Source organism: Bradysia coprophila, unplaced genomic scaffold (assembly GCF_014529535.1).
Source record: "Bradysia coprophila strain Holo2 unplaced genomic scaffold, BU_Bcop_v1 contig_324, whole genome shotgun sequence".
NCBI lineage: Eukaryota > Metazoa > Arthropoda > Insecta > Diptera > Sciaridae > Bradysia > Bradysia coprophila.
The window spans coordinates 4,027,859-4,040,022 of record NW_023503584.1 but is presented as its reverse complement, the minus strand read 5'-3'; the positions used below and the strand labels follow the sequence as shown (position 1 = coordinate 4,040,022).

Here is a 12,164-nt window from a genome sequence, read left to right as displayed (position 1 = left end):
CGCCATAGCTCTTAATAAATTATAGAAATAATCTCATTTATTTATTTATCCCGTTTAAAGACCAAATAACAGGCCAAAGCCCAATAACAATTCAGTCTGACTACAAAAAACAAACAATTACTTAAGATTTACAATCGTTGATTAAGACAAAAAACAAAAAGCAAAACAGAGAGAAAAAAGCAAAAAGCAATAATTACAAAAAGACACTGAGAAAAAGTAAAAGCTAGGCCATAGACCAATAAAAAAATAAAGATCACCAAGCAAAATAATCCTTCACTGATCTAGGAAATGCCACTGATGAATTGTTGATTATGTCGAGGTCATTGAAGAACGTATCATGGTTCCGTTGAATCCTATGAAACGGTGAATTCGACTGATAGTTGGTAACCATCCTTGGAAGATAAAATACATCTGTTTGTCTCGTGGCCCTGGTTCGATGCCGAAATGAGAGACGCTGAGAAAGCACAGAATCCACCCGACTATGAACTATCTTATGAAGCATGATTTCATCTCCATTCAGCCGACGTGTTTCCAACGATTGAAGTTTCAGACGTTCATGATTCGGAGGCCTCGGGTGTGCAAGACCAAATTTGAAATGCTGCATCGCATCATGATAACAAGGACTCCAGACCTACGAACAGTATTCAAGCCATCTTCTGACGAGTGATGAGAATAGTAGCCGCAGACTAGATTGGTTAGTAAAATATCTCCCACAACGAAATATAAAGCCTGTATGACTTACGAACCATTTGATCAATATGCTAATAATTTAATTGACAATTTGTCATCCATAATGACTCCAAGATCCCTCTTTATTGAGACTCGTTCAAGCATTACTCCATCAACAGCATAGGGAAACGATATCTTATTAAGACTATGAGTAGTAGACATTACTGCACACTTTCCAACATTAAGAAACATGTCATTTTCCTTGCACCATTTAACTACCGTCCCGGATAGGCTCGCTCATGTAAATTTTAATAGAATTGAACAACCGTCTTGAATGGTAAAGATGAGCCTCATGCAAAAATATTTGAAATTCCGTCACTGGTCTTATGCTTTTTACACATCGCCATTACTCCATTGTATGAACTTCGTATGAAAACTTTTAACTTAGGTGTCATTTACATAGTACACACTATAAATGCCCCCTCCCACCTTTGCACGTTTTTCAAAACTCCTTTACTAAAAGTTCGTACGATATACGTTAAGGTGCATTTCTAGCACAAACTAAGTCAATATAGTTAATATAATGGAATGCGTTGTACTAACTTTAGCAGATCTTCAATTATTCGAATCGTACTTATCGTATTTCATTAACCTGTTAGACCTGTTAGACGGCAAGCATGTGACCAGTATTATTATCGGGTCCATTACTTCCATAGATCAAAGTATTTTTAATTGGTTAATGTCAAATCTTGTACTTCAATTATTTCAAGTTGATCGTTTGGACGATTCTTGGAATTGGTTCTTTGCACTCGGTCGATACTCCAGTGTAATCGCATCAATGAAATACCACTTGAAGAACAACTTGAGCTGCAAGAAACTAATTATTTTCGATTTTCGAAAAAAAACTCTTCCTTCTGGTACGTGCTACCTTTATCTCATCTCATTTGGATCAAGGCCCTGCAAAGATTAAAAATTAAAAATTCTGGTGGTAAAGTAGTTCGTATTGGTAAAACTAACAAAGATACGACAACCGTGATGGCAAAGAAAATTATGCGTAAGTACATCGTCTGAACCACTGCAAAAATGGATGTTATCAAGTAATAGGTTCGTTTGTGGATTAACTGAGGTTAATAAACTTTTATCTTACATTGTCAATGGTGTTCAACCACAATCTACTGGAGTGTGAATTGCATCACAATTGTTCCGTATTCCATAATTGTATACACAGAGCATAATATGTACTATTAGTCGCTTCAAGCGTTTCCTCAAAATTGCCTTTGTTCCAAAACGAAAATAAAAAAGGCGAGCAATTCATTGAATTAAAAACGAATCGATGAGTTATTACCCGCCGGGCGAATACATATAGTCGTGCAATATGGATTTCTTTGCTTTTGGCTGAATTTTCCCCGTATATTTTCTCTTTTCCATAACAAATAAATGTTTCACGGTCGAGTGGCATCTTGAACATTTTTATTAAATCACTTTGAAAAATTATTTATCATGCACCGAAGCGAAGTTATAGTGCTGGGTCCAATATTATGTGTATACGTGTTCGGAGCGAATGTTAAGATGTAAAAAGCTGCGGTTACCCCATATTACGTATTATTATTATAGAGGAAACGTGTGTGGACGCTGTAGAAATAATACTTGAAAATTTATCTTGTATGAAATGGCACTCGATTCGTATCTAAAGTGACGCAGGCATACTCATCAAGAACACTTGAAAGAATTCATTCAATGAAACTAACTAGGTAAGAACAATGTTCATGCCTGTATCATCCAATTGCGTTGTCAGTTAATTTTTGGTCCTAAGGAACCGTCTAGAGTCATGCTATTTTCTTATTAAAAAAAAGTCGTCCGATGAAGACGTCTTTCGCCGAAAGTGACATGCTGACTTTGGGATACTTTTCTAAAAATCGAGGCTGAATTTCAAACGAATGTGATATAAAAACTGGAATTTAATCGACTATCGAAACTTTGTCTTTAACGACTATTGCGAAGACTTAGTCTTTGGTCGAAACGTTTTGACAATACTGAAGCTAAATCTTGTACTTCAGTAGTTTTAACATAGATTTTTCTGTTATAAGTCATCGTCTAATTATCCGTAACATATCACAAAAATCGTGCACGTAAACGAAGTGTGATTTTTCGAATTCGCAATATTATATCAAGTGTCGTTATCTAAACAGCAATTTAAACCATTCAACGATACACGCTCGCCACTTTAAAACACTACCGTTGAAACTTTTGTCCTATATGTTATTTCATGTGATACGGAATGAATGCCTTTATATTATGGTTTGTAGGTTACACACAAAAAAAAATGGAAGAAAAATGTTACAGCCATCCTAATCCCTTAAAAAAACCCTTTGATGTGCATAGAAGATATATTTTCATTTGTATTTGCAGTAAAAGCAAAAGTATATTCATGGAACGTCTATGAAAAGCTCCACTCAAAAGCCACATCATCCGATTCGACGAAATCCGTATATTATACACCATACCCGATATACCACCGTTTTTCGAGTAGATGAAAAATTCTTTGAAAATGACATAGTTTAACAATGCACATCATTGTCAAGATGTTATTTATATGTAGAGGAGATATACAAGTTATAATACGAGCTGTCTTCAATGCCTCATTGTTAGTGATACAACGAAAATGGCTATTATAGTGTAGCTTGTGGGTATGATCGTCGAAATATCAAAAATATAAATTCCTTTGGCTGTGGGGATAATGCTTTGCTTTAATGTTTTTTGTTACACGTTAGACCGTTTCAGGTTGGTTCTTTTTTTTTAAACAAATTACGTTTCATTTCACTCGCAAGGAAATAATGAATTTACCTGAATTTTAAAGCTCATTTGAGTTTCTGCAGAATTTTATTTAATTAACAGGCTAATTAGGTAATAATTTTGTATGTTTCGGTACGACATAAAAAGGAACGATATGGGAAAACAGAGGATGCAGAGATTGTCAGAAGGTTTGATTTCTTTTTTACATTTTTAAACCTGGTGAGTCAGTTTAGTATTATGTTAGTCTGAAAAATGTCAAGACATTAGTTTACGGGTTGTAGGTTGGATCGGTTTTTTTTTAAACTGATGAAGTAATTTAGTTAATTAGGGATGAAAAGTTGAAAATTTGAGTTTCGTAACAAAATATGCTGATGCCAGGCAAAATCAAAGTCAATATCCTTTAACATTTAAATGTTAAACCCAGACGGCAAGCATATATCAGCCGTTTAAATATCGAATCTATTACTTCATTTGATTGGAATTTTTTACTTAATTTTTTTGAACATGCATTTTGTACCTTAATCACAGCTTGTCGTTTCTTACCAAAGTCGTTATCGATAACAGATGATAGCCGTAAGTGAGATGTTAAATATTAGAATCGACATAGCAGCAAAGATTTTGAATGAAAGACTTGACGGTGTTCTTTCAACAAAATTCAATTGAACGTGAATAAATGCTCAGTTCTTACGATGACTCACAAACCGGTAAAAATGATCTATGATTATGTCGTCTCTGGCGATGTGTTGGAAAGGGTTTCAGTGAAAAAAGACTTAGGCGTTACCTTTGACGAGAAATTGAGCTTCAACGAACACATTGACAGGGTTACAAGAAAGGCGTATCAGATGTTGGGCTTCATCTTCCGCTCTTGCAAACGGTTTCGTAAACCTGACAGTCTCATTACTTTGTACAAATCGTAGTCAGGTTCAGTATTGCACGGTGGTATGGTCACCGGTTTATCAGAATTCCATTGAAAAAGTCGAAAGAGATCAGAGGAAGTTTACACGAATGCTTTATCGAAAGTTCAATTGGAATTACGTCGATTATCCACAACGACTTGCGCGACTCAAACTTCCGATGTTAGAATCCAGACGGTTCATTTCTGACGAAATTTTTCTATATAAAGTGGTCAATGGTCGTTTCACAGTTGCCTTGGATAATGATGTGGTCTTGCACAATTCACTTCGTCCGAGTAGACACGAAGCTCCAACGTTTTATCCGGCAGCCTATGTATCGAACATTGAGAGTAATGCACCGGTTATAAGAATGCAATCTAATCACAATGATCTTTTTAATAGCTTGGACATTTTTCATACATCGCTTAGTTCCTTCAAGGCTAAAGTTAAGAATAAATATGTTATGTGATTGAGACATTTTCTTAGTCGGTTTTTGTTGTTGTCGAACTTGCTATATTGAAATTGATTCTGATTTCCTTTTGATTATATTCTTATTTTTTGTATTTTTCTTTAATTGTTGATTCTGTATTGGCTGTAACAGGCTGTTGAATTAACTCAATAAATAAATAAAAAAAAACATGTCTTGTACACGTAAAAAATCACACTTTTGTATCTTTCGCTGTTCTTCTTGGTTTGGTTTCGCTGATTTCTTTCATTTGCCAATTGAAATACGAAGTTAGAGAAACGGAGAGGAACAACAGGAACATATTACGTAAAAAATGAGATTTTTTACGTGGGCAAAGCAGCAACTAATTTTATGATTATATGTCGCGATATGTTTGCCATCTATAAAATGGTAATTAACTATTATTAAACGTTATTTTAAACTTACAAATTTTCAATTGATTGCTGCTGTACGTTAACTGAAAATAATTTTTATTCAGAACTGAATGCTAAATGAACAGAAATAAAAGTTTTAATTGCAGCCGAAAAACCACAATCGCGAATATACTTATTATGTTGCTTTGCCATTAAAAGAAACATCGTGGAAACAACCCAAAATTACGTACCATCAAGTGTAACCACTAATTTGAGTATCAAAATAGTTACGCTCATATAATAAAAGAACAGCAAAAAAAAAAACCGCAACCGACCACTTCAATTTGGGGTAAAAATAAAGTTTTATATTAAGATTGAAACGAAAATTATTATTGCGTGGAAATGAAGGGTTTAAAGTGCGCTGTTGGCATTTTACTTGAAATTCTGGAAATATTAGCATAAATATTAAGTAGTGTGGTGGTATTAAAGTTCATCTCTCGCAAATATCATTGCCAAATACCATCGTTTATGAGGCGTTTAAAGTTCATCATTATAAATGTGAGATATTACGTTAACTTTGGGCACTTAAGCAACGAATTATTTATACATTTTTCATCATATGAAGATGCTCTTTAATGCTTTCCCGTTTTATGAAACCAACGAGTCGGGGTTTCGTTCCAACTTTAATGCTAAAACTAAAGCCATTAGCAAATTGGAGATGCTATTGTATAGTGTACACACAACAACAACAACCTGAGACCATCGTTCATTACATTAGCGAAAACTTGTAGAGAAGCTTAAATTAAATTTAAAAAAAAAATCATTTTCATTCGCGATTTAATTTCAATAATGCGCAAAAACAAGAGTGACGCAATGTATACATACGCTACGCAATATATGTTTGCATAACCATTGCGGTTCGACCGAGGATTCGACAAGCACTTTTAATTAAATGAAAATAAATACTTTCTTCCGAACGTAACCACATGGCAGAATGTACCCTCATCTATCATGTACCGTGTAGGGTTACCGAATCTTCGACTTAATTAAATGGAAAGCAATGAAAAATATCAAATTGGTCCTCCGGTTTTCATTCTCTTTTCTTCCTATTTAACAGCCAAGATTTGAATTTTTATTGCATTTATATAAAAATACGACAGTATTGTGATTGATGACCATATTCAAATGAAAGGCAATTTTAATAAAGGTTTTACTTTGTTCTTTGAACAATGTCCCGGTTTTACGATTCAAAAACTTTAAAATATTCTGAAAGTTTTATGCTTTGTTGAGGTGACAGTCAAAATTATAGATTTTTAAACAAAGAACGAAGTATAAGTTTAAAACACGACAATCAAACAGACATAAACAAATCTAAATCTCCCTTTCTTTCTGGCTGATCGACTTATTTATATTTTTCGTAGAAACTTCTTTCCCTGACGATAGTTTAGCTTACTCTCGTTCTCTGAAATTGTTATGAATATTTGTCTCATTTTGTTTTTGTTCAGAGACTTTCCACTCAAAAGAAATATAAATGTGGAAGTCTGTTGAAATTAAGATAGTTAAGGTCTAGAATCTACTACTTCACTTGATCCAAGTATTTTATACAGATTGAAATAAAATCTTTCGTACGAAATAAAAAGCTCGAGGAAGCTCAGTAAATTCAGCTCAGTCTTTTTCACTGTTTCCACGATCTAGTAAATACCAGACAGGTCGAAGCGTTTCTCGAAAGTCAAATTAGGGACCTAAGATAGGAGCAGTTGACTTTTTAGAATGAACACAATGAATTTCTATTGAGAAAAACATACGGAGGAAATGCAAGGTTCTTAGCCAAACTGTTTCAATTGGTGCTTGCTGATCTTAAAATAAATTGTCATCTGTAAATATTTTCCTCTAATGAATTGCTCGAACCTAGTCGAATCAGCCGCCCCTACCTTTATATATTTACCATTTCGTGCATGTTTTGCTTTTCATTAAACCAACGCAATGCGTCCTGATCTGTTGATAGAACATTAACACAAAAGCGAATAGGATGTGTTTAAGGTGCGGATCGGGTTCGGGTTGACCTGTTTATATTCAGGTTGACCCGAACTGGATTTCGATCCGAGCCTGAACTAAGATTTATTCGACCTGAGTCTGACACAAACTTGAACTTTTACTTTTGGTACGAACCGAACATGACACTAAAAATCACAGATTTTCACGAAAAAATTCGAGTTACCCGACGCCGCTTGATCCATCCTAAAAATTTGAGGTCAGGTTCGAGTCAAACCCAAAATTTAAAAGTTCAGATTCTGGTTGAACCAATTGAGATTCGAGTCGAATCCAGTCAGGCTAAGGTTCCGGTCAGAAGGTATTAGAGGAGTGTCTAAAGCTGAAGAAGCTGGATGAACTTATGGACTATTACAAAGGATTTGGCTTCAAAAAGTAAAACGTTCCACCTCTACGATCTGTACAGTCAGCACAGGTTGAACGATAAAAGATGCGTAGATTTTATGAAAGTGAACAAACAACAACAACAAAAAAACGACCTACCTTACTTCATCATTTATTTCGGTTATGTCGGAGAACCTGACGTTCAATTAATTTCAACCGAGAAACAACAAATTTACCTTACTTTCCCCACAAATGGTTCGAAATAAATTTTTTTCTGTGAAAAGATATTTACCTAATTCACAGCATGCTAAATGGAAAAGCTAACACATTTCATGATGGCTTTAAAATAAAGTTCAAATAAATGGATTTTCGTGTGTTTATGGTGTCCCAGATTTTATTCAAATTTTCTTACGATAACAAACGCGGGATATATTGCGTTGTTATGAGGAGGATATAAATTTTTTGTGAGAAGAAAAATTCCAGAAAAGAAAATTGGAAAACGCATATTCTATCTGGCGAAAATTCACATCGTTAACCTGGCGAAGTAAAGTACACTACAACATATAGTATGTGTGGCATGTTCATGAATTACATCCGACAAACAACTTATTTGAATGAAATGGGCTTATCGTTTTACCTATCGTAAATGAAAAGGTAAATGCTTTTTTTTCCTCATTCACATGTAATGAATATTGAAAATAAGAGCTTATCGGAAAAAGGGAAATGACTTCAACACTTTTACCCAAATTGGATGAGAATCCCATCAGACAACCCATAGTCATTAGATAGAGAGCAGTTGGCAATTTTCTTTTAAATTGTTTTTTGATAGTGTGTCATGGATAACACAAACCATATGTGCGCTGATCATTTCGAAATGTAAATGGAGAAAACATTGTAGATGTAATATTGAATGGAACGGAACGGAACTGATGTATTTTCCATGTTCCAAGGTGATTTTTCTTGTTTCATTTCGCTAGAGAACTTACACAACTTTTTACACCATGTCGTCTTATGACGGTCGTAAAGGATATCAAAATTTAATAGAAGTTAAATTCGTTTTTTGACCCGTTTCGAAATGGTTCTGACACCGTTGGAAAAGGGATATAAATTTTTGCGATATACGTTTGCTTAGTCAAATATTGAACGTATAAGACGCATCATAGAAACTTTTCCATTTCTCAACCCAGATAACAATTTATGTATCCGGAAATGAATGCAAGCGACTTGTATTATCTAATGTTTTATTCAATGTTGTTCAATGTCATCAACAATCGACTTAAGCAAATTGAGAAAGTCTTTAAAAAAAAGGTAGCAAAAGACGCCTACCGTTTGGAAAAGGGGCCGTTCATAAATTACGTAATATAAAAGTCCAGGATTTGCTTCCAGTCCACACATTTTTTCGATAAGTCCAATACATTTTGCGTTAGAATATTTGAATCTGAACTGACCTGATCTGAATTCACCTCATCAGATCATCAGCTTTCAGGTAAATTCGGACAAACATTTTCGATTCAGGTTAAGTTCTAACCAGATTCAGATAATCTAAGCTTCAGGTTTCAGTTCAGGCTTGACCTGGATAGTTTCGAGCCTTTGCAAGAGGGTTGAAAATGGAGTCTTTAGCGTGAGCTATACATAAAGTTAAGTTGTAATAAATTCTGGGTCTGAGGTCCTTCGTAATATAATTGTGACTATGTACCGAGAACTATGCATGAGAATTCTTCGTATCTTGCAACTTAGTATAAATACAAAATCATGTGCATATGGAGTTTAAGAATCAAGAAATTCCCGTTAAAATACTTAAAATGATTTTTTACTATCGCATTGTATCCGCTAAATTATTTATCAAAATAAGTTCAACATTTTACATTTTCATATTTCTCAGAAATATGACGATACCTTTAGATGTTAAAAACTGTACTAAATGTTGATTAAAATAATCTTTCCATGTGAAATAGTGATTTTCGCAACAAGTGACGAAAAGTAGGACTTTCCTTTGCGAAAAACGTTGTATACAACGCGTTGATAAATACTTTTTTAGGCACACGATGCGTATTGTCACACATCTAGTGCCTAAAAAAGCATTTATCACTCGGTTGTACTTGTTAAATAACTAATATATATCAAGTTGCGAAACGGGGTTGTTTTTTGTCACTACATGTCAAAACAATGGTGCGACAAAAATACCATATTTCACAACGTGTTACAACTACATATACAGTTCATACAGGTCTCGAAAAAATAAACTTTTTCAATTTTAGTCTAGGTGGTCAGACCAAAGAGTGAATTTCATGCATTTTTTCGCCCATTATTTGAATGCCTCTTTACCGACACAATAACAAGTAAACCAGGCCATAACATGCGTTGGGAAGAAATCCCAATTTCAGAGGCTTTGGATTTTGGTGTAAAGAGTTCACTGATACAAATGCATAATGCGAATACGTAAATACGTAAATGAGTACTCAGTTCAATGGGATTTGGGGTTAATATAATTCTTTAAATGTATTGACATGCTTATGCACGGTAAAGTACACTTTACATCATTGCTTGTGACAGAGAAAATGCACTTACCGTCCACAAATGCTTGTAAATGCTTGCTTAGGCACGTGTGATTACTCCACTCGCCTTCGGCTCGTTCCGCAAAGCCCACACTTGCCTAAACAAATATTTACAAACAGTGACGTAACATACTATTGCATCGACTGCTCCAAGCGTGGTGAACGTGGAAAAGTTCAGTTTACGCAACGAAATTACATAAGAATATGACTTCAATATTTAAAATTGCTAACATCTGTTAACGATTCACTGAATTTGAGTCAGTCGTTCTTATTGCACTTAGACGGTTTTTTATTCTATTGTTTTTTACTTAACCGATCTTTTTTCATTAACAAAAAAAAACAATGAAACTGGTAATTTTCATGTTTTTGGTTACGATTTTGGCATGTATTGACTCCGTACCATGTTCAACATGGAGAGAAAGAATGCAGAAATATAGTGGTCAGTGTCATTCCCTTTGCAAAGTTTACTCTTCAATACCCGTATGAAAGCCTAAAAATTATTTTTTGTGCAGCCTTACTCGATTGTCAGTATTTCCTATCAACCGATTCGTATTTTAATGATTATTTTCCACTGGAAGAAATGGAAGGCAATTTTCAATTGGATGCATCGAATAATGGTTCACGTACCCTTCGGTTTTATATAATCGGACAAAATCAAATTAAATTCCGTTTGAGTCAAACTGAGTCTTCAGATTCAAGCAATGAATTATTAAGATTTAGTAAGAACTTAATAGGAAATCCAGAGGCAAGCATCAAACGTAATTTTTTCAGTTATTGGTGAGCAGTCACTAATTAATCACGCAGATGGAGATCCCCACATAAGATCAATGAAGACGCCAAATATTGTTCGTGAAGATGAACCAAATGAGATTCGTTTGGAGATCTTGGAAGGTAATTATAAATAACATATTTGCGTTAAACATACCACTGTGAAAATGCTGTGTTTTCATTTGTTTTGTTTTGTTTCAAAATACAATCTTCGAAATTTTTAAATTTTCACTACAGATGGAAAACTGAAGCTGTCAGTCAATGAAATATTGACATGGGATGTTCGAGGCGGCATAAACATTCTTGATATGAAATACTTTAGTTTTGCATCAGGAATTGATGGAGAGGTACAGGAGTTATTTTACAAATGCACTTCGTAATATTTCGGATTGATTGCTCTATACACGGATGTCATCGATGATTACTAAAATATATGAATTTTACGCCCCCAACCTGAATCTTTTTTATTTTGTTTTAGGATCTAGTCGGGTTATGGAAAACTTGTTCTCTTGTTCCGATATTTTATTTTGTCATTTTAATTTTCTATTCTGCGGATATTGGGGACAAAGATCATAAAATAACTTCCCAAAGTGCAAACTTTTCGAGTTACATCAACACTGAGTTGCGAATGACCTTTAAACATGTTCAAAAAATAACCTTTCACTGACGGCATGCATATCAGTAGTTTGACACACAGATCTTTTCCTACATTTGATCTAATTATTTACTAGTATATTATACACTAGTCTTGTATTTGATAAGTGTGGTGTTACAGCCCGACCCGAAGGGGAGGGCTGTATTCCCCACTTGTCAAATAACAACTGGGAACCTCGTAAGTATAATGCTTTACGTGATTAGGCAATGTAAATGAAAATAAAACAAGCCGTAACACGTAAAAGAAATTGATATCCAAACTTTTCTTTCATTTTTTTAAGCAAGTTTTTTGCTCTGTGAGACCACATCAATCAGGGCGTTAATCACGAATTATTTATCGATACGTCAAAGACACTGTTCAGATTATGACTACTTTCAGTGTATTCAATGAGTATGGTGTTGTAGATCAGGTGAATCCGCTGTAGCAAAACACTGCAATTTGTAACACTTTGAGAAATTTAAAGAAATATTTATCAAAGAATTCTCAAAATTCTCAAAAATAGGCCCTGGAGCTAGGGATCCTCGAAGTTCGTGATTTTCGCGTTTCCGCGGTTTTTGAGTCAACATTTTTTTAATGCAGATTCGGATAGAGAACCTTCTGAAACGTTGAGAAAACACTTTTTTGTAAAAAAGTGTGTTC

General features: G+C 34.5%; 1 protein-coding gene across 1 annotated transcript; it reads left to right on the top strand.

Moving 5' to 3' along the window:
• The first annotated feature begins 10,367 nt into the window (after positions 1 to 10,367).
• On the top strand, positions 10,368 to 11,315 carry LOC119079571. Its single transcript, XM_037187552.1, has 4 exons — positions 10,368 to 10,541; positions 10,615 to 10,821; positions 10,874 to 10,993; positions 11,108 to 11,315. The coding sequence occupies exons 1-4, from the start codon at positions 10,445 to 10,447 to the stop codon at positions 11,248 to 11,250; spliced, it is 567 nt and encodes a 188-aa protein (XP_037043447.1). The 5' UTR covers positions 10,368 to 10,444; the 3' UTR covers positions 11,251 to 11,315.
• The last annotated feature ends 849 nt before the right edge of the window (positions 11,316 to 12,164 follow it).